The 24,473-nt window shown below is 35.3% G+C and overlaps 1 protein-coding gene across 4 annotated transcripts in view; it reads right to left on the bottom strand.

Annotated features, from left to right (window-relative positions):
* RAD18 (RAD18 E3 ubiquitin protein ligase) overlaps window positions 1-24,473 on the bottom strand; it is a 114,584-nt gene that overhangs the window by 46,456 nt on the left and 43,655 nt on the right. For all 4 annotated transcript variants that reach the window (XM_032211699.1, XM_032211701.1, XM_032211700.1 and 1 more), the window contains exons 7-10: window positions 23,912-24,096; window positions 17,625-17,701; window positions 15,268-15,328; window positions 1,784-1,906 (exon numbers count right to left, since the gene is read on the bottom strand). In XM_032211699.1, coding sequence (XP_032067590.1) covers window positions 1,784-1,906; window positions 15,268-15,328; window positions 17,625-17,701; window positions 23,912-24,096 — 446 coding nt within the window. The remainder of the gene's footprint in view (window positions 1-1,783; window positions 1,907-15,267; window positions 15,329-17,624; window positions 17,702-23,911; window positions 24,097-24,473) is intronic.

Raw genomic sequence — 24,473 nt, 5'->3', positions numbered from 1 at the left:
TATCTGCGGTTTTACTATTTTTCAAAATTCTCAAAGCATTTATAATTTCCTTTTCATCATTTGTTCCCCTTGGAAATTAAGAAAATAAGATTCTATTTCAATTCTGCTTAGTTCCCGGGAAGCTCCTTATTTAGCCCTTTTGCTAACTTCCAGAACAATTTGGGATTGCTTTGAAACAATATTTGGAAATGGAATTTTTAACAAGAATTTTTATAGACATGTAAATTTTGCATGCAATGTTCCTTAATATACAACTGTTGTATGCAGTTTTTCATAACACTTTTTAAGCTCAAAGGATTTTTTTAAAAATCCAGATAAGTATAAAAATTGAGAAATGACTGAATTCTGATTCACTTCTAAATGTATTAGTTTATATCAAAACATTAAACAAATTTATAATTCTTGCTTTATAACTATGTATCTTGCTCTAAATCATTTCATTCACATCCTTTTTCATCCAACTATTGCTCTGCCCAACTCATGCCCCATATCAACATGTTCCTTATAATAAGAAATAGAGTGCATTCAGAAAGTATTCCCATCACTTCTGTCAATTTTGTTATGCTGCAGCTGGATTCTACAGTTGTTGAAATGTATTTTTTTTTCATTAATCTATATTCAGTGTCCCATAATGACAAACACCCCTGGGTGAGGCAGATCCCCATCCACATGGAAGATCAAGTTGAGAATTGTCTGAATCTTATTTTTTTTTTGTTTAAAAAAGGGAAGCAGGAATTTTATTAATGAAATTTTAAGGGGAGGGGAAAATATGCACTATAAACATTATTGGTAGGATCTAGACCACTTAAATTTAAAGGTTTTTTTTAAAGTCTGACATCACTCTTTTAAAAAAAATTATGCATTATTTCCAATTGGGAAGAAAAGGATGAAAGTGACAAAGTTATGGAAAACAATGTTATATTAATGAAACAAAGTTTGCATTCATCTGCAATTCACAGTTGTAAAAAATATAGGTCCATATCAGCTGAGGAAACGAACTCCATAGACAATATCAGCAACAAAGATCAGAGATGTAAGAACAAAAGAAAACGTTATGTGAAGATCTTTTAAAATGTGTGTGTATTTCATCCATTGCAATATGAGTATCTCAGCCATTCCATATAAACAAATCTCCACAACTGTATAGGAAAAGTAATAAGTTGAAATCAGCTGGGTAGCAAAAATTCAGACCATAAGAAAAAATAAAAGCAACATTAGGAATTAGAAATGCAGGAGCCAAAAATTGTTTCTATTTTCATGATACACAATTGAGAACATATGTAGTTCAGGGTTGAACTGTGAAGTCCCCAATGCCTTCTGAGCGTATTGCTTGCAAATATTTCATTATTTTACTAGGTAAAATGATCAGTACTAATCATCATCACTGATGATGTTGCCTAGTTGGGTAATGAAATGTCTCCAAGCAAACAACCAAGCTCAGAGAGCACCAAGGGCTCCACAATACAATTTCCCTTTTTGTGATATTTCTTTGATACAGAATATAATGTAAAATAACTATACAAGCTGTGTATCTTTATGACTTTAAAAACCTTATTAAAACAAATGTTAAGATTCTTTTCCAATTTTAGTAAACTAGGTAGGGAACAAACAATTCACAAGCATATTTCCATTAGATGCAATTCTACCTTCTCAAGCTAGAAATCTACAAAATAAAATTGGACAGGTGTTTTAGAAGTTCACTAAATCAACTCTTAAGGAAATTAATATGGTTTATTTTTGTTTAATTAATGAAATTATATTAATCATAATTAGCACTGAATACCACTTTCAGTAGTTGCTTCTTTCTGCTCCGGTTTTTCTTCCTTTATCTGTTCTTTGCTTGCATTTTTCTTTCGTTTTTTCATTTGGTCAATTAAAAGCTGAAATTCAGCTTTGTGTTTCTTTCCTGAAAAATTTAAAAGAAATGTGTAAAGAAGATCCTTACCATGTGAATAAATGTATAACAAATTACTGATTTTATTTAAATTTTTGACATATTTTTATTGAAACTGAAGTAATTTAAACACAGCTTTAAAATAAAATAAAGAAAATGTTAGGAAATATTTTGCTATTGTTGTAAACAAATAGTACTTATCCTTTCTTTTTGAAGAAAAGGTTAACCACAAATGGTTAACATGGTTAAACTGGGACGGTTAAACTGTGTTTATTTGGCCAGTAATTTTAGTAGGAATTATTGCTAGAATAGTATAAAGAAATAGAAATGCTGTATGTTCTGTTCTGAACATAGAGAAAGATGTACCAGACCACCAGAATTGATGAAAATTGAACACACATTGAACAAGAAACATGTTGCTCAGCCAAACTTTGCTTATTATGGTATTGTAAGGTTCTATGTATAATTCTATTTTGTCAGACTTCTGGCAAACATTGTTATCATCCACAACTTTCTCCAATAAGTATGTCTTTTCATGTTGTTTCAATTTCATTTACCTCCTAGACTGGCCACATTTTCACTCACTGTCAATTAGTAGAACTATTCCTCCTGTTTGCATGGTAATTAAAATGTATTAATTGCATAATGCATTGATGCTATTATGTTTTAAGTCTAAGAAGGCAACAAGACAAGAAAGCATGTCTTAATAAAATATGTTACATCAAACTATTCAATATGCATCTTGTGCAGTTCTGTCAGGAATCTAGTTCTAAAAATACAAAGACTATAAATTGCCAATGAGATGACAATTGCTTTGAATACAAAACTGTGATACATAGCCAGGATGAAAAAAAAATGCAAGAATGCAAGAAAGCAAGTCTTAATAAAATATGTTTCATCAAATCATTCAACATGCATCTTGTACAATTCTATCAGGAATCTAGTTCTAAAAACACAAATCACCAATGAGACAATTGCTTTGAAGATTCTGATATATAACCAGGAGGGGGGAAAAATCTGGCATTACCAGTTTAAATGCAAAATTATGTGCACTGAAATAAAATTGGATTGGATTACTTTCTTCATATATATGTACAACTATCCTATAAGAGAGGTAGACAGTTATAGAAGGATTGACAGAATTGTGTAGGAATATTTCTAGACCAGAGGAACTAATTTGATTTGTCAGCCTTATATTTTTCAAATCTCACCATTTTTCACTCAAATAACAGGTCTTCTTCTAAGCACTGAAAAGGCAGATCCTATTTCACAAAGTTGTTATGGCTTCAGAACAGAATATTGAACTATTTCAAGTTATGGTGGGCATTAATAGATGAGAAGAATTTTGAGGTGTAGCATCCAGCCTTTGCAGTTTTATCTCTAAGGAATTATGCCTTATCTTAAACCAGATCAAATTTCAGAGCAAAGCAAATTTCAATGCAAATGCATTTAATGCATTTTTAAACATTCTTGTTTTTAGTCCTGCAGAGGTTCTTCTGCTATTTCTTGAGCAATATTTTTTGAAACATAAGACAGAAAATAATTATCCTTTTCAAATATTTAGTCTCAAAGAAAAAAACGCGAAGGAGGAAAGAAAAATTTCTACCATGATCTAGAAATATATCTGGCTCTACCATTTTTCTTTGCTATTTTAAGATTTAAAAAGAGGGTTATTTTTGTTTTTATAGAGTAGATAATTTATCATTCAGATAGTTCTGAAAGCTTTCTGGGCTGTGCACTAAGTAACAAATTACAAGACTGCTGTAAAAAAATAATGTATATACTAAGACATCTTCCAAGATGTTTAATCCATATATTCCATATAGGTAATCCTCAATTTACAATTAGTAGCTTATCGATCATTCAAAGCTTCAACAGACCTCCACCAGTTGCGAATTTATGGCCACTGCAGCACTCCCACAGTGAATAAACTCAGGCACTTGGCAATCTGCCTACTTTTAAGAGAGATTGCAGAAGTTCTTCAGCAGCCTCCCACATACCTCTTTCCCATCCCAACACACACACCCCAGGTTCCCACAGGCCTTGGCCCTTCTTCCCAGCCTGCTGGGCCCCACACCTTCATCACCATTCTGATCAGTCTTCATCTTTTACAACAGATCTCCTTCTGGAAACTCTGGAGATGACTTTGGGAAATGAGTGTAAGCTGCTCCAGCCCACGGCATCCCTAGGTTGTGTGGTGCCATTCCGGGAGAGGCCACAGGGATGCTGAGGGGCGGAATGGCTTGCTCTCTTTCCCCAACATAATCTCCAGAGGTTCCAGAAAGAGATCTACAGAAGTTAAGTATCAATCAATGATGGAGAGTGAGGAGGAGGGTTGAGACACAGAAGGTGGGAAACTAAGGTCAGTGGGGACATGGGGGGAGTAGAGCACGGGTTGTCTTCAGGAATAGGGGAGGCTTGGGATAAGTTGACCTGGTGTGCACTGGGCCTCCCAGGACTTCCCCCCACCTGAGGCACCCTCTGGTTGGCTTAACAACTATACTTACAAGAGCAGCAGGAGGGGGGAATCATTATGCGAAGTAATCAAATGGGACTGTCTCTTAATGACTATCACAATGTGTGACTGAAATAGGCAGGCTCCATTTGGCAGTTCAAATCCCACCAGGCTCAAAGTTGACTCAGCCTTCCATCCTTCCAAGGTAGATAAAATGAGGACCCAGATTGTTGAGGGCAATATGCTACTCAATTTAGAGAGGCTGTAAAGCACTGTAAAGTGGTATATACTGTAAGTCTAAGTGCTATTGCTATTAGGATTGTAAATTGAGGACTATCTGTATATCCATGATATTTCTTTATTGAAATAGCATATCCATCTTGTTTGCCTTTAACATTTCAAGGCACAAATCTAAATCTTTAACTGCTTGTCACCAAAAACACTTTATGAGCCATAAATATCTTATCAAAAACAGGATATTACTAAAGGGAGATATGGTTTTAAAATATAAATACGTCTACTATTTCATGCACAATAGAAGAAATATATCGTTTCATAGATAAATGAAGGAAAATAAATGGAAATTATTAAATTAGTTTTATATGAATAATTTCTGGGGCTTTGGTGATTCAAAACATTCTTAGCAATTATCTATCATCTCCATTAGTGAAGTAGTTACTGCATGTAATTTTCTTCTTGTGTCCTTTAAAAATAATGTTCCTTGTCTTTGGGTTTTCCTACCTTCTTTTGAAATGGTTTTAAAAATGGATAAGCAGTTTATCCCTTCTAGTATCTATTTTTTAAAAATCTCACCAAAACACAATAAATAGGTATTAAACAACAAGGAAGAGGTATTTGCAAGTCTCAAGACACAAACTTCCTACCACTATTTTTAATTGTCTGATCAATTGGGGCCAAGGCTTTTTGAAATCCTTTCTCTGTTCATTAAGTGACTGTGGGTTCCTCTCACTCCTGTCTAATTGTCCCCTAAGCAGCATATCTTTCTCTTCTCGCCCAAGGTCATTCACACATTCTATTACATCAAATTAGAAAAGGTTGTATAGGGTTTCTTTCCTGTGACTATTCAACAACAGGAAAAAGCAACAGACAATTCTGCTAAATAAAAAGGTTATCTGAGAATACTATCAGATTAACCATCATCCATACAAAATGTATTAATATATGTCTATGTTCCACAGACGTCTAGACAGCTTCAAGAGTTTAATGATCAATTTGCATTTGTAAGTAATTCCTACAAATATGTCCTTAATTCTTCTCTCTTATTCCATCAGCAAGCTGAAATAAGCTAATTATAAGACCTTTCTCCTGACCCCTGTGGTCAATTAATACAGCATTATATCATAAAGTTGCTCAGATTCCATCAAGCCTGGATTCTTTGTGGTAAGGATTAGATGCTTTCTAGAATGTCTTCTGCCACTTATGGCCTGGATCTTTTCCCTTCCTGTTTTCTTTGTAGAACCTGGAATTTCAAGTAATTCAAGTGATTCCCAATCTAGCAGGCTGTTAATAACTCCTTGTGGGAGGGTGTTGCTGGTAGCTTTAAGGGAGATTGTAGTGCATTTTTTCCCCCTTAAGCCCTTCCAGGACCTCTGGATGTTATATTACTACTGTCCAGTCTCCAACCTTTTTCCAAGAGAGGATGTTGAGGAATCAACTACAAAGCGATCTAGATGAAGCAGATTATTTGGATATGTGTCAATTAAGTTTGGACATTGGATGGAGACAGCTTTGTCTGAGCAAGAGGATGCTTTTTGTTGAGCTCTATATAGAGTAGTGTACCTGTCCTGATCCTTTTAGACTTCTCAGCAGCCTTCAATAGTATTCTGTACTGATTTCAAGTATTGTGGAGCAGAGATAGTACTTTGCAGAGCTTCCATTCCTTCCACAATGTAAGTTCCAATAAGTGGCAGTAGGACAGGAGACCTCAGCTTGGTGGTTGCTCCCTTGTGTGGGGTACCACAAGAGTCAATCTTCTACATAAAGGGACTAGAAGAGATCATCTATCAATTCAAGGGTCAGTAACATCAGTATGTTTCATATATATCTGTGTCTTGGGCCTGGCTGGTGTCTACAGGCTGGATGGGAGAGAATAGACTAAAACTGAATCCTAGCAACACAGAATTATTGTTTGTCCATCGAGGTGTTTGAACAGTCTCCCAGTGACTCACGTGTCCTGACCTAGTCCAAGTATGTACAAACAACAAAGATATTAATTGTAAACTTTACTGATAGGTCTGTAAAATAAACAATCAAGCAGCAAAGAAAACAAAACTACAAACAAACATACAAACATACATACACAATAAGGAAAACAAGTCTCAAGAGTACAGCAAGCGTGCCTCGAAGAAAGGCAAGGTCCAAGAAAGGTGAATTAGTTGACAGTTTCAACTAATTGGTATGCCCTTTGCACACCAAGAATGGTTCTGATAGCATTTTCCCCCACTGACCTTTTTCTGTCACAAATATCCTTCATGCATGTTTGAACACAGAGGTTATCTCAAGTCAAAATATTCTCTTGAAGCTGACCAACCACATCTAGGAAGCTTTCATGAAGAAGAGTGGCCAAGCAAAGTGCAAGGTCAAAACACTGCAGAAGGTTTGTCAGCCAATGAAAGTACAAAGTCAAAGTCATAAGACTTCAAATTGGGAGTAGAGGCACCCAGAGACTGGGTTAGAAGCCCAAACTCTTTATCTTCAGAGATAGGCAGCAGTTGTCTCTTCAGACAGCAGTTCATCCAGCAACTCTGGAACTGACTATTCATTGTCTCCTTATCTCAGTCTAAGCTCACTGTGACACTGGGGCAATAAACCCATGAGGGAACAGGTCTGCAATTTTGGGTTGTCCTCCACTCACAATTCCTGCATGAAGAGTGTCTGAAAGCCAGGACTCTATGACGACGACCCAATCCCTCATCACATCTTATTTGGATTGTTTGGATTACAACAACATATTCTATTTGTGTGCTTTAGTTGTCCAAAATACAACGGCCTGGACACTGTCCAGTATTTTTCCTATAGGCTTCAGTATAGAATTTAAAATGCTAGTTTAAACTTATAAAGCCCATGGTGAGAAAAGCAGCTGGTGGTTCTCCACTTTGAGGAGGTGTGGAAGACCAAGGCTCAGAAGCATTGCTTTTCTATAGCAGTTCTAGACCTCTTGAAGAGCATTTTGCTGGAGCTTCGGTCTGCCTGCCTGCCTAATTAGATACTGCCCTTCTTATTCTCAGCTAAAAACATTAGAAAACCTATAAAATATGCAGGTAGTCTTTGACTTACAACCACAACTGAGCCCCAAATTTCTGTTGCTAAGCGAGACATCTGTTAAGTGAGCTTTGTTCCATTTTACAACCTTTCTGGCCACAGCTGTTAAGTTAGTATAACCTGATTGTTAAGTGAATCTGGCTTCCCCATTGACTTTGCTTGTCAGAAAGTCACAAATGGTGATCACAGGACCCCAGGACACAGCAACCGTCATAAATATGAGTCAGTTGTCTTAATAGTGAGCACATGCTGCAAAGGTTGTAAGCGTGAAAAATGGTCATAAAACTCTTTTTTTCAGTACCCTTGTTACTTTGAACGGTCACTAAATGAAGTGCTGTAAGTCAAGGGCTACCTGTACTACACCAGTAAAATAGGAGCAAGTTAAAGAAACAAAGATAGAATAAATTAAAATTTAAAACATTGGGGGGGGGATTGTCTTCAAGGTGCTAACTACCCTTGGGTTACATGCCATGATCCAGGCTACCTTCTGATCTTTGCTGCCTTCCAATGGCAGCTGAAAATAGAACAAATTCCTCTAAAGAGTATAATGCCTGGCTTTGGGACTTTTGAGTTGAGGTTTTTACATTTTTTTAAATGAATTGTATATATTTTAGTAATTTTTAAAACCTGCTGAGAATCCTTCAGGCATGAGGCAGACAGGAACAAAAACTGTATTTTAGAAAAATAAAATTATCTAACGTATTAAAAACAGGAAAACAGTAATGAACTTCTGATTAAGAAATCAGATGGGTCTTCTTTGGAACAACATCCAAAAGTTTAATGCAAGCTATTCCTTTGTCCTCACTCATTTTCTGCATATTATATAATTTATATTACTTTATTTCAGGCCTTTACATCTAAGAAACAATAAAACTTGGCACATAAAAGAAGGCCTCCAAAGAACAGTGGGAGAAAATAATCCTTCAATTACCTTCATCCTAAATTGTTCAGGATTTTAAATCACCTGCAATAAAACAAAGTGGAAGCCATTGTAGGATTTCAGCAGGGATGTTACAAGCATCTATACACAGCCCATATTAATAAATGGGCTACTCCATTCTGGACCAAGTGCACCAATCTTATCTGTACAGTTAAGCAGCATCAGGAATTCCCCTTGCATTTCTAGTCTTTGGCTATCTGTCAATATAGACAGTTTGAGAAAAAGGGTGAAAGGATAGTGATCAGGGAAACAATAACAAAAGTATTAGAAAATACAGACCTCCAAGCTATATTGAGAATGACCCTAGAAGAGTAAACACCTGTCTCTATTACTGTATTTACTACCTCAGTATATACTACATACTGAGGAGAGCTCCAGAGAATTGAGGGCAATAGATTTGGTCTCTTCCTCTCCTCATATATTCCAACTAATAATAAGCTTGTTTTCAAGTTAACCTCAAGCGAGCAATGAATTTCTTTTTCTCTTGGTTCTCAAGTCACTACCTTGCTATTAATTACATTACCCATGTCTCTTTGGTTTTGGACTTATCGGTCCAGTGGCTTAAAAGAATAATGATTGCTTCATAAACCACAGACACATTTATGTCCTCAAAGGGTCTGATCTCATCCTGGACACTTAAAAGACTTAGATATAGGCTGGTTCAGCAAAGTCTCAAGTTAGCACTTTTAGATTTCTAAGTACTGAAGTATTAAAATAGATGCAAGGATTAAAAGTATATTTTTATGTAGCCAAATTATATTTCAAAATTATTTTTGCTTTTCTTTGCGCTGTCCAGAACTTATGCACATAGGCACGCTAAAATCACAAAATATTGGTTTTTTCCTCTTGTCCTTATGATATTCTTTGTGTTAAGGAAAACCAGTACAATTTGGCATTTCTTGTCAACATTGCACACAAATCTCTGGCTCAATGCAATGTATCTAGTTCCACACTGGAGACTGCACATTTACACTGACAAATAAATTACCACATATTCTGGTGAAATGTCTTACTTGCATGTACATAAAAAGAACACTTTTTATGGTTATGGTTCAATGCTTCAATTTTTAAATGCACTAGCTGTATTGTTATTACTAAAATAAGAAAAAAACATTGCTGAACCCAACTTTCTCTCTGGGAACCCTGAATGTCATGGCATCTGAAGAAAGACCTACTTCTTGGCTTATGGAAGAAGACATTTTTAATAAGGAAAATGATTGTCCCATGGCCTACAGCTCCTGTACTATCCTAAAATCATGCCAGAAAAATTCAAAATGGAATGACCAATTTCTATTTGGGATGTTTTAATGCAATGGAATTAGAGTTACAATGTATATGCTAACCCAGAGGTAGGGAACTAGGGCCCTTTTATAACTTATGATGACTTTTTTACATGCTGACTCAAGAATTCTGGGAATTGAAGTCCACAAGTCATAAAGGGACTGTAGTTCCCCACCCCTGTGCTAACCCAACCTCTGTATGATAAAATCACATCACCAGAAGCTTCACTTGGCTAAAAAAATTTCCAGGATGAAAAAGTTTGACCACCCTCAATTTAGTGGTGGTAGAGACATGTGCTGACTACAAAAGTTAGATTACAGTTCAGAAAATAGCACAGTTTTCCTCTGAATATTGAGCCGTTCTCCCCAATCAAATCAGAGTCTACGTTCACAATGTGACTCAGAAATTCTCTTTTCTCTTTGTGATTTTGAAGACACATTGATTTGCCAACAGACTAGACAGACTAGGTTACAAAATCCAGGAATTATTTTGTGTACTCTGACCAAAGCTTAGACTAGGATTTCTATTCCTTAGGCAGAGCTATTTTTCATCATCTGATTCACATTTTAACTTCATATGCCAAGGATTAAAACTGGACCTGTCCCATATGGTGATATATTGAATCATAAATCTTTATTTCAAAAATATAGCACTACACACACACACACACACACACACACACACACACACACACACACACTGTACATAATGTCAATATTCCAGTTAATATTCCAGCAAAGTGATACAATAAAATGTCATGGCTATTATGCTAACTATTTTAAATGAAAGCTTAAAGAAATGTCTTCTACTTGCCCATTTAATTCTGAAAGGAACCATAGAACAATATATGAGGACTTATCAAAGATTCCAAAACTACATCATCATCATCATCATTATAGTACTGTCACTTTAGAAACCAAGAACCCCAAAAAAAAAAAAAAAACGCTGAGTTAAAGACAGCCCAGAAAAGACATTGGGCTCTAAAGATCATATTTTATGTCCAACATAGGTATAAACACATATATGGGTATGTACTTGAAGTATTTTGTACACTCCAAAAATGTCATATAAAGACACAACCTTTCTCCCTGGAAAGAAAATTTTGTGGATGGCAACAGGATTGTAACCATTGATGATTCTTCGAAGCACAGAGAAAGGTGTATATATCAATAAGCCTACATAGGAAAAAAAATTAAGAATCATTATCACCCTTAAAAATTGTCAAAATATTACAAAAAAATGCTAACAAGGATGTAGCAGAAAATTAGGAGAATCTAAAGCTGGGTTGTCAAACTTGCAGTGTCAGGGTGGCGTCACGTGATGTATCATAACATTTTTCCCCTTTGCTAAACTGGGTCTGACCAGCGTGTGATGCATCCGGCATACGGGCGGCGAGTTTGACACCCCTGATCTAAGGGAACTTCTGTGCTTAAGTGCTTTCTGGCAATGTAACACATCTGGCACAATGACCCATTAGATTGATGTATTCTGGCTCCTTCCATGAGTAAGATTTATGATGAAGTCTATCCTCAGCTAGAGAAGCTCAATTGGGCCAGTTACTACTTCTCATCTTAGCCTTCTACAAATAATTCTTCTTGGGAGGATAAAATGAAAAATGCATGTACTACCATATAAGTTTCTAAAAAAAGATGGTACATATAAACCTAATGAACAAATTAAAAGCAACAACTGTAAAGCTGTTACCATTTTGTAAATGTTAATAAAGTAATATCTAATACATGGAGAGTTATATTATGACAGACTCCAATAGCTGGGTGCTGTTATTCATCCTGTTAGGACATGCTTGCTGTTCTGTTACATAGCTGATCAGAAAAGATAACACCCTTTTCACACAGACAGAAACCTTCCCACAGAAAAATGAGACCTGATGTGCAAGCAAATAGGAGGATGAAGCAGGAAACCTTATGAGAAGTTGAGGAAAGGAAGAGAAAAAATATAGTTGGTGTATCAACACTTTGCCAGAACAAAAATAGAAAACCTAGTGATGCTTGATAAGGAACACATAAATAAAGTATCTTTTTTACTGTGTTATTGCCACATATCAGAAAGACTGCAAGGAGGTGGGAGAATGTGGAACAGACTCATACAAGAGACATGTGGAAATGCTTTAGGTAAATGCCATTTGACTTAAATCTCCCCTTCTCCTTTCAAAACAGAATCTTAATCATAGGCATAAAATTCAGACATTTCAAGCAACTTTCCAAGAAAGTTCCAAGTTAATGTTATTATTCATGAAGATGGACCAACAAAAAGAAGAGTAAACTTATTATAGGCAAAATTGTCATGGAGAAAACTATCACATATTTCAAAAGCTTGACATTGGATTTACATAGTGTTTTATCTTTATTTTACCCTAGCAGAAGGTGTCATGGTGTTATCATTTTTTATTATTATTTTTAGATTATTTTTTAGATAACCAGTTGGGTCATCATTTCAGACATATTTCCTTATTTAGGCAGAAAAACAGAGAAGCCAAGGATGGACCAAAAAGCAGTGGGAATAGGAGTGACTTCCAACTTTCCCATTGAGTTTCTTCGTGAAACTGAGCATCAAAAATATTCGTTCCTTCCTTCCTTCCTCCCTCCCTCCCTCCTTTTCCAACAGGTAAGTAAGTAGCTGCTAATGGGTGGAAGAGTGAGGGATTGTGAGACTGGCTAAAAAACTGCCACAAAAAGTTGAAAATGAAATGGGACCACGGCAGCTGCATGGTAGCTGCCAGTAGCACTGAAGCAGCCACAGTGTCTTCAATTTTCATTTGTTCAGGACCCAGATTTTGGACTCATTTTGTAAGTCAGCCATTTGAAGTACCTTGGTTCAAAGATTGTTGTCCTACAATGCACTGTTTTATCCAGTTAAAGATCATGACAGTAATAGTATATAGATTTTCTTGGAGGATAAACCAAAGACTGTGTTTGTTACACAGACAGCTTTTGAGAACAATTTTTCTCCAACAAAAAGGTGGTTTGACTCTGAAATGCAAAAATTATAGCTATGTAGTAGCTATTTAAAATCAGACCATAATTCAAGAAAAAATTTTCTCCCTTAGTCCTCAAATGCCTATTATAAAATACAAGACAAAAGAAAAACCTTTTATATTTTCAGAATTAATACTGTTTACAGTTCTACAAAGAGCCTAAATAAAGGAGAGAACTTGACAGTACTGCTGAGCTATCAGCCTATCAAATTCAAAATGTTGGAGAATAAATATAATTAAAGGCAAAAATTATTAATGAAATAGACTTAGATACAAAGATGCTAAATAAAGAAGATTGCATGTACCACGTACCACTATATATCCCCATTTGCCACAGGATCTGAGAGAAACAGGTAGATAGCAATCATTCTGCATTAGGAATTTTGTAAATCTTATTATCATCTCAACTTGTACTAGCAGATTTAGACTCACAGTAGATATACCTTTGGTGTTATACTTTCCAAGAACTCTTATGAGAAGCTCAATCTTTCTTTCCATATAAATGCTACTTTTAGGAACGTACTGATAGTCTGATCATCCAAATTTAATAAAATCAAGTCATCTGGCTTACTTGAGATCCTTTATTTCAAAAGTTTGAATTCCAATGCCAACATTAGGGCTTTTTTTCCTGCTGTAAGCCATGCTTTGTTGATTTATAGCCTCTGAAATATGTCTGACAACTCAATGAAGTCAAGCAGTTTTTCCTGTTGTTTTTTTTAAACTCTTGAGATGATGTTTGATGCTTGTGGGATGCTTAATGCACCAATTTCCAGGTTTTTTAGGACAACGCACCACCAACTGGAGGTATATTTGGGAGTGCACCAAGGACTGCAGAATGGAAGACAAGGCATGTGCTCCAAGGACTACCAATTGCTCACCCCTGCCGTAATGGAACAAATGTCAATATATTTATGTTCGCTGAAATACAATTACTGATTTAGTTGACTTTTACAAGTTCTTCCTTCTCCTTATTATTTTAAAGTTCTATTAAAGCAATGCGATTACATTAAAATATTCAGAGAAAGGAGAGCCTGCCATGACTCTTGATAATTGGATCCACAATGTTTGCTAACTCAAGTGGAATTTATCTTTCTGTAACTTAAATTCTTTACTTTATATCCCTACTTCTGAGGTAGCTAAGGGGACAATTAAGGTGTATGGGGCTTTTGTTTTATTGCCTGTTTTTATTACTGCTTTTTAAACATTGCTTTTATTGTTGTGAGCCAGAGCCACATAGAGTTGCTTAACATGGGGACCCATAGAAATCTTTTAAATAAATAAAAATAAATGAATAACAAGAGCATTGATCTTGAGCTATTTCTATGTGATATGCTTTCAGTGCTACCCTTTCCTCAAATTTCTCAGTGTTAAACGTACTCACTTCCTTCAGTCTCTCTTCATGAAACTTACTTTTAATCGTCAATTATCCACATTACTAGAAGTGTACAGAATGCTTGCTGTGAACTGCTTCAAGCTTGAAATTTCATAAAGCATCCTCTGTTAAGTGCAATTTAGGCTGTTTTAAGTGAGTTGTTCCAGGCATTTGGGGAAGTTTTTGAGCTCATAACAGAGGCACCCCCAATTGAGAAATTTGTCACAAGCTCAAAATGCTTCCAAATGCTCAAGGCAGTCTGCTTTGTTCTCAAAGGACAGCTTTTGACTCAGAGAAGGATGTTTTATGACATTTGGTGTTCAAGACATTTTGAAATGAAAACATTTTGAACACCCCTACCCGTTGCCCTTCTATGAAATTGTTTGCCTGATGAATCATTGTTAAAGTGTGGTGTCCGGTACTGAATCCAAGATTTGAGATTAGGTCTGACAAATGCACAATAGATTAAAAGCATCATCTCCTGTAATTTAGAAGCAATATTTCTATTGCATCTTAAATGGCATATATGCAGACATATCATCTTGTTGATTCATGTGCAGACTGTCAGGACAATTTCAAGATTCAAATAGTTCTATTTTTTCCAAATCACACTTTATAAATGGAAACAGATACCACAGTACTAATTCTACAAATTTAAAATCAGAACTACTGACAAAACCTATTTAAGACAATGGTTCTCTTCAGATACAAATTAAGTCAATGATTTTGTATTCTATGATTAAGACTTATTTATGTCCATCCAACTTTCCCTTATATATTCTAATTCTATAGTTACTTTCTCTTATACTGTATACCAAAGTCATGAGATAAATCCAAACAAACTATATACTTGTTCTCCAAAAAAGATATGCAAGCTAACCATAGAGACTGAGAACCCTATTAACAGAGAAATGTGAAATTTCGCGTTAAAAATGATGTAGAAAAAAGGAAGGTTTGTATTTTAATACAAGTTCATTTTTAATATGTACATTTCTTAAGAGAGTATGAATTTCTTTTCAAACACAAATGAAATAATTTTGTTACTTACGATAATCTCTATGAATTTCATCTATTTCATTCTCTGTCTGGTGCTTTGTAAATATCATACTCTGTAACAATAGCACAAATATTATTTTTAAAGATTAATAGATGAATGATACAAATCTGAAACTGAAAGATTTTAAGACATAATTATCTTGGAACTAAAATAAACTGTTCTGCCCATCAATATTGTTTTAGCATTTAATTTTTAGAGGCTCATTTTAAAGATAGGTCTTTTTTAAAAAAAAAAACAATCATAGAAAATTGGTGACGCATACCCTGTTATTATGAGCAAAGCCCCAAAACTGCTGCTACATAATCTCAAAGTGATTTGAGATGCCTTTGGAACAGCAAATTTATACCCTGGAATTTGTATTTTTGTCTGCAAGGAAAATCTTTTTCAGAATCTTCAGAATATTATTCAAAAAGAAAAAAACAATCAATGCTAGTGAAAGTGACTTTGTCCATTCTACTACAGGTTTCACAACTGATTGCCGAATGCGAATAAAATCTAGTCAATGGGTTTCACAGGATCATTCTTTTTCCACTTTCCTTCTTAAGCAGTAACAGTGCACACAGCCCCAAAAACGTCACGGTCAAAACTTTTGAACTTTGTAGAGATCAGCTGCCACATGCAGTGGCAATTTTTTCCCCTTAAATAGGATAAATAGGAATACAAGATTTATAACAGCTATAGCAGTCTCATTTCCATATTTAACCTCCTCCGATTATATTAAAAGAAACTGAAAAATCATTCCCCAAATTTTCCGATAAATCTCACCCAAAAAGTTCAATGGGTCCATACGTTAACCAAAAGTCTAATGTTATGGTTCCTGACATAGAAACAATATGCCAGGCTTTTCAGATTTCTAATACAGTACTGCAGATTTCAAGAATATAAATTGAATTGTTGTACGGAAAAGGAGAACTGACCTACTAGGGATCCATGTGCCCCAACAGCTATAGACTATATATACCTAGCTATCTGTATGATCACAGAACAATTATGAAATCATTTGGGATAGGGGCACTTAGAAAACATGTATTTAACAAAGAGGTTCACAAAGTGCAAGATTTATTTATTCAGTAAATATCAGTCATGGAGAAGTGGGGGATAGTTGGGATAGACTAATTACTAAATACTGTTTTATAAAAAAATGAGCTTAATCCTCCAGTTGCTCTACCAACCTGATATAAAGTCCAAGAAAAATGTAAATTAGTGATGTTCACTTTGTATTATGCTAAATACATGATCATCACCATCATCATTATCACCATTATCATAATTTATAAAATCAGATTAGGAAGAGAGTTTAGCAGATATCAAATTACCCATTTCTGCTATAAAAGCTTGGTATGTCTCTCTACCTAGCACTAGCTGTTTAGACATAATGGTTTATACTTAATAAACCTTCTAAGCATCAGGAGAGAGATTAGGTTTGAATTCTAAATCACAAGTACAAAATACACAGATTAAGTGAATATTCGTTCATTTACTTATTCATTTTGAAGGTAAGTTTCTAAACTTCCTTGCCATGTAATATGGATTTTTTGGTTTCTCCAGCAGCAAATCAATGGAATCAGCAGCAATTTGATAGATGGTGAAAAATTTCCTTTTTAGGAAGGTCAACCATAAGCCTTTGTGTTGTTTTATTTCCTGCTGTTTTGTGTTTCTATGTTTAAATAAATGGCTTTATTACTTTGCACAATCTAAAACTCTGTGGTTAAATTGACAGGACATAAATACTTTAAATGAAAAAAAAAACACCTCTCAAAGCTTTAATTTGGTGGTAGCAATTAAATAGACGGAAGCAGTTTATCTAGCAGGTAATTCAATATTGGATGGTTTCTGACATTATTTCCCATCAATATAAACTTTAAAGATGGGCATACAATGCACATTTACTTGGCCTTTGCGGTGACATTTCAAAAGTCAACTTTTGGTTGGGAGATCATTGAACAGGCATATGAACAGAAAATAACACAGGCATAGATATATCAAGCAAAAGGGACACATGTATAACAAACATCTATCGACTGACTGCAGCCACAGGCACTACAGTGTGGATGGTTCTTGTGCAGAAGGCACAAGTTGTTTTGAGCAGAATAAGAGAGAGACTCCAAATGAAATCTTCACTCAAGCTTGAGTTTAGCAAGACATACTTCTGTTCAAAGCTATGATTATCACATGCTAAAAAGCTTAGTCAGATTTGGCATCAAAATTATCCACGCATATCTACCCACATGTATCTACTAATTTAGCATCATTATGCAAAAAAAAAATCCAATGTGATTTTCTAATAAGTAGAATAATGTATTCAAAATTATCTTCACCAGGACTACAATTAAAGGTTATTAACTTACATCTTCTTTGGGTTTACTGGCATCAAGTTGTGCTTGAGTCTTTTCAATATTTTCCAGTTCTTTTACTATTTCCGCAACTGTCAGAATAAACAAACACCATGAATAGCAATCTAGCACTCCGGTAACTGTGACTATATCCAGGAATAAAATATTTTGAAGAGCACTCAATATTTGCAGTTGTTATGTAAAAACTGGAATTGGTGCATGAAAAAATGCATTATTAATGAGGTTTTTTTTACTATATGTAAATGGAATTAAAAATCGAGCAGATATAGAGAAAAAGGTACGGTAAAACTAGTAACTAACTAGGGGAGAGAAGACTGGTTCAGTGAAAATTGCTGAAAGAGGAAATTATTATGAAAGTTTTGTTCTAAAATCACTATAAATGAATCCAGTGAGATTTCTCCAGAAATCCTTGATGGGGAGATGAGCTTTAAACTTTTCTCTATGTAATCAATAAGAGTATTTTCTTACAAGATCCAAGAGCAAAAGAGAATGATATTCCAGAAAACAGATGGATGGATAGACAGACCGATCTCCAAAACTATTTATCTCCAACACTATCAGCAGCTGAGGTTCAAGGGCTAAGAGACTTGAACACTGAAGTGTGCTGAGTGTGCTGAACACTGAAGTGTATTGAACATTACCAACAGTTGTGATATACCAACTTTTCTCCAAACAACTCTTTTAATTTCTTAGCCACTGTCGATCAATACATCTCTATCTGGATATAGTATTAGAGATATACCGCTTCATAATGCTTTACAGCCCTCTCTAAGCAGTTTACAGTCAGCATATAGCCCCCACAATCTGGATCCTCATTTTATAGACCTTGGAAAGATGGAAGGCTGAGTCAACCTTGAGTTGGTGAGGATCGAACCCCTGCAGAATTAGCCTGAAGTACTACATTCTAATCACTACACCATCATGGACCTTGTAAGTGATTAAGATTAATCCACCTTATGAGCAATTAAGTGATTAATATTCTGAGGAGTAGCAGGGTGCCTGTTATTTTAATGATCCGACAAATAATGTGAAATTTCCCAATATTTACTCCCATATTCTTTTAAAGCAGGAGTGTCAAACTCACGGCCCATGGGCCGGATGCATCACGTGCTGGCTCCACCCCTGCCCAGTTTAGCAAAGGGGAAAATAGTCCTGATACATCACATGATGATACCGTGATGACATGAGTTTGACACCCTTGTTTTAAAGTATTGAAGAATGTATTTCCTCTCAGGCTATGTGGCCACAATGCTGATTATTTAGATTTGGTTTCAGATCCAAATGAAACAATCCCATCACGCTATTGTATTACAAGAACACAACAGTGTGAACAACTGGTATTCAAAACTACTGGCCATCTTTTTTGTAACTTATCTATTAGTTCTCCTTGAACTATTGCCGCTTTTAGAATCAGCATGGTGATTTAATAATAATAATAATTATTATTATGTATTAAATTTATATGCTACCTGACTGGTTTAGGTTGCAATGACACAGGAGCAGTACAATGTTATGAAATTTAGTATTATCATGGATTGTTAAGGACAATAATCCAGAAATTATTTACTTTCATCAATATGTAGATAACTTTTAGTCAAAAAAGGACGAATAATGCTTCAACTAGTCATAGTTTGACCATACCTAGGCTGAACTCCATCGTTACACTGGACTGCCTTTTCAACATAATTTGGAATCTTAATGACATGTTACCAATTAATAGTCAGCTAATACTATACTAATTATACTGGTTGTCAAAGTGACTCTGAACCACGCGTTCATTTGTACCAACCTGCTGACACTGAGAACAGAATTAAAAGTTTTACATATGCAACTGTGCATCCACCGCTATGAAAATTAGCAGCCTGTTTTTCATGGGCCACTTAGCTGTGAAACAGTGGATATCTATTATATTTCATCAACATAAGTATTCACTTCAATCCTAAACACTCAATTGTTTACCAGAGTCAGTTAATGATTTAGGACTAGATTTTATCTATTTTATGTATTTGTTTGTTTATTAAATTTGTACAGACAATCATCTGTCAAGTGCAAGGAATCAGAATAACACTCTGAGTTGATCAATGTTACTTTCTTTAATTCTTGCATGCCTATTTACAGGAATCTTGCCAGAGCAACTGCATTTTCCTGGGAATGGTTAGATAGGGCTTTAGGGTTTGGGGGGAGGTAAGAACTGTGTCACTTCCAGCTGTGCAAGGATTCTAATCTCACTCCCTTCTTCGCATTTCCCCCCATTTTAGCTGACAATTTCACCATACATTTCCCCAAAAGCAACTCTGAGTGGTACACAAACAATCAGATAAAAAACACTTATAAAATAAAAAATGCAGATATCTACATTAAGAAATAGTATTTCTTAATGTAGCTGCCAGCAGTTTGGCAGATTGAATCTTATCCAGCTCAGGGTTGACTCAGCCTTCCATCCTTCCAAGGTGGGCAAAATGAGGACCCAGATTGTTGGGGGAAATATGCTGACTCTGTAAACCGCTTAGGGAAGGTGAGACGGTATATAAGTCTAAGTACTATTGCTATTAAAAAAACATATCTTATGTACGTTAATGTAGTCTCATTTTAATATTATCAATATTTGTATATTTATCATTATATTATTTTATTTTGTAGTTTGACTTTTATTGTAGACCACTTTGGAAAATCTGCTCTACCTGGCAGCTTAAAAATATTTTAGATATATTAGTAAGATTACAAGCTTCTCATAACCTAGTTCCTGCATTACAAGTTGCTAGAGAGGCCATTAAAAAATCCAGTCTGCCAGACTATATTTTTTTCTACAGAACAGTTTCTTAAATGATTTGCATGATGGATATATTTCAGAATAACAATATAGCTTCCTCAAGGACATTTATGACACTGTATATTAACCACAAAAAGGTAAATTGCAATCCGGAAAGTTCACTAAAAATAAGACAAAAATTATTTAGTTGCTAAGAACTTTCATTTGTTGAATTTATAATGGCCGAGGAGTAGGATCAGCAACAGCAGAATCCAAGAATTTATAAACACCCCCTTCTGTTAGAAATATGGAAATAATAGTTACGAACATGATACTGTATCCTAGGAGACATAATAGTTATGTATAATATAAAAAATTGTGGCTATAACCAGTATATTGTCCTTGCAAAGCTGAAACTGTGATGCAAAATGAAGAAAACTGTATAATAAAAATACTTTAGAAAAATAGTTCCACTGAGGACAATGAAAATTAATGTAGGAAAATATGAACAGGATTATAGTTTAATTCAGCAAGTTCAGTTTTCCACAGAATGCCCTATGCCAACCCTGAAGCTGGCCTGACTGAGGCCATTTTGAGACTTCAGGGCTGAGACACTGGACAAAAGGGATAGGGAGGGGGGAATAGAGATAGTTGGGGTGTTGTAGTCAAAATGAAATACTTTCTCTTAGGAACCAAGGACATTCCTGAAGGTGCTTGGAAGGAGGGGACTGGAGTCATCTAGCAATTGGACAGCGTCCAATCAACAATTGATTGTTTTGAGAAAGTGACAAACTTTTACTTTTAATTAGGTGAAAACCATGGGGAGAATCAGAGTCAGTTTTCACCAGCCTGGCAAATATGATATATTCATTAAACCTATTTGAGGAAATTGCCTGCCTCAAATTTTGTTTCCTATGGGTATGTTACTTGGAATCCTGACAGTATCATGAAAATCACTTGTATTTCAAAATCTACACACTACTACAGTCGCTTTAATATTCCCTGTTCCAGGTTTGTATATACTACTAGACAACCTGTGCCCCATTGGGTCATTGTTTCAGAGACCTTACCTTAAGCATATTAAGCAGTATACTGTCCCTTCTATGTAGAAATGAGGGAACTATGGTACTCCACAATCCATCCAAACACAGCATAAACATTTCCCTACCATCCACAAATGTAGAGTATGATAGAGGACTCAAGACACCATCTGATTAAGACCTGGTACTACTTAATTCACTTTGGGAATCCATGTTATTTCATATATAGTCACTAAAGAAGTAAGTATGACAGAAGAATGGCTAAAGTCCACCACACAGTGGAGTTGAGCCTAGCCTCTATGAATATATGACACATGCATACCTTGTGAGTCACTGTAATGTGTGAGAAAGTACATGTGAACCATCTTTTTCATAAATGATTTCATAAATCATTGTTTAAAGTTACACTCTTTCCCAAATTATGTATTAATATAGCAGGGGAAAGCATCAAAAATGTGAACAAAAGCAGATAATTAATACTTACAAAGTTATAAATGAATCTAAAAAAGGTTTCTCTTGTTCATAACGCTAGAATCAAAAAATATCTGATGTATCCAAACAGTTATTGATTTAGCACAGAGGAACATCTTTTTTCATAGTAAACAATATAAAACAGTAATAGTTATTAACATAGACAATCTTAAAATAGAATTAGATAAATGCAGAGTTTAAGCCTAACAATGCCTACTAGTCATATTAGCTTACACACTATTCCCAATTCTGGTTGCTAGGAAACTAAAGCAGGAAGATTTATTTTCATCCATATCCTGCTTTACAGAGGCCTTTATTTCTCCTTTATGGACTAGTTAGGCCTTTGGTTTCATCCAGCACAGCTCTTCTTGAGTTTATATCATGTTTCTCTACCTCTGGCTAAAATTTTAACAAATCAAATCACTTAGAACAAACTCTTCTGTTGTTGGCTCTGACTAACTGAAACAGCTTAATCACAGTCATGTGTAAATGTCTCCTTTTGTTGCAGACAAATATCTGTGCCCTTTGGTCATACTGTAGCACTAAGTCACACTAAACCTTAGCAAAAATGATGTCTTTGCTTTTAGCCATAACAGAATAAGCATTTGTCAGAACTGAGTCAGCGATTCCCCCGCTAAGTTCTCTTTAGAGCACCTTCACACTTTTAAAGTGTGCCTAATAATTATGTCTGCATCTTATACCAATGGAACAACCAAGGAACCACCTACTCCTATTTTTTGGATTACCCATTTCCTATTTTACTTTTGAAATACTACGAAAACAGGGCTCTTCAGATAGCTATTCAGAGATGCTTGAAGGTTTTGCCTCCCCAAAGGTGACATTTCTAGGCCTGCGTGCTATTATGATTAGGCTGTTGGTTTTCTATGTTGTAATGTTATGCCATCCTAAGTCACCTACTTATCTTTGGAAATTGGCAGGCAGGAATTACACAGCCCCAATGAGAGAAACGCATCAAATCCAAAATAAGATGCCTGAATTTCCACACATGGGCAAGAGACATCTGCAGCAATTAAAAATCAGAGGTGAGTTTCACAATACACAGGAACATCACCTGGAAGTAATTTTAAGTGCTAGCCAGTGTAGAGGAGTATGCTAGCCTTGAAGAAAGAGTGCAAGAATAATTAAGCAAACATCCACTTAGCTATGGGAAGGAAGATGGAGAAACTCATCCATTGAAACTTAAGATAATCCTGTCTTTGGCATAACACAGTGCAGAAGGAAACTTTTAAGATGTTCTTACTATACCTTGTAACAACAGCAATTCAGTAGCAATTGAAATAGCCCTTAATGTTCCATAGTGCTTTACAGCCCTCTCTAGGCAGTTTACAATGTCAGCATTATTTACATATTTCTCCCAACAATCTGGATCCTCATTTTACAGACCTCAGAAATTTGGATAGCTAAGTCAATCCTGAGCCGGTTAAGTTTGAATTCCACTAGAATTAGCCTGCAATATTGCATTCTAACCACTGCGTCACCAGGGCTCCAATATCTGTTTCTTCACCTGCCCTACCTCAAGGGGCTGAATAAACAAAAGGTTATTTTATGAGAAGGCCCCATAACTTTGATATGACTATACAATTTGCCTAAATACTGCTGATATATAAAGTAGTGTTTTTCAACCTTGGCAACATTAAGACATATGGACTTCAACTTAGATGCTGCCTGAGGAATTCTAGAAGCTGAAGTACCTACATCTTAAAGTTCTCAAGGTTGAAAAACATGAATATATAGGCATAAAAAATTTGAATTAATATGCGCATAAACTGCTAACAATTCAAATCTGTTGCCATGGTCATGTAAGCTAAATGTTTTCAATCATGGCAGGCATTTCATGTAAAGCAACTCTCATATAAAGCATCTCAAAGAGTAATAATAGATTGGCAAGTTAAAGGCATATTAGCTCAAAAATGGCAAGTAAAACAAATGTTAGGAAGAAGCATCTCTTAAGAAACAACACTATTTAAAGGAAGTCGCTATCTACATTTTCATTTTCCTACCTGATTTAGGATTTAGAGAATCACACTCTGAATTATACATATGCACAAATTCTTGGTGTCGTTTAATAAGCTGTTGTTTTGTTCCCTGGGTGGACAATCCATGTTCTTTCAGTCTTTTCCTCAGATCACGGTCAGAAAGTAAACTGTAAACCAGTTTCGGTAGTAACTTTCTTTTTTGTCCAGAACTAGGAGGAAAAATCATAAAAGGGAAACATATAAAAATATTTCCTGTAGGACAAAATGAGCAAATGTACATATTTTTACTCAATCTGTGAGGCACACATAAATATGTTACGGGGCACAAATAGGTCGCGGGGTATATGTTGCAAGTTTATTCCAGATATCATGATTAATGTTATTTTACTTTGACCATATTTATTTTATTTTTAACCCTCTGCAGTCCCTTGCCGTGTCCCATTTCTATCTCCAACATCAATATACTATTTCATTAAATTATTACTTATATCCCATTTTCCTTTTGGAGAGCTTTATTTTCTTACCCTTATAATAACAACTTAAGCCAAAGGGATAGATCTAGCACTCAAGTAAATATTTTAAAAGC

This window comes from Thamnophis elegans, chromosome 2 (genome assembly GCF_009769535.1).
Source record: "Thamnophis elegans isolate rThaEle1 chromosome 2, rThaEle1.pri, whole genome shotgun sequence".
NCBI classification, from domain to species: Eukaryota; Metazoa; Chordata; class Lepidosauria; order Squamata; family Colubridae; genus Thamnophis; species Thamnophis elegans.
This window is presented reverse-complemented; position numbering and strand designations above follow the sequence as displayed.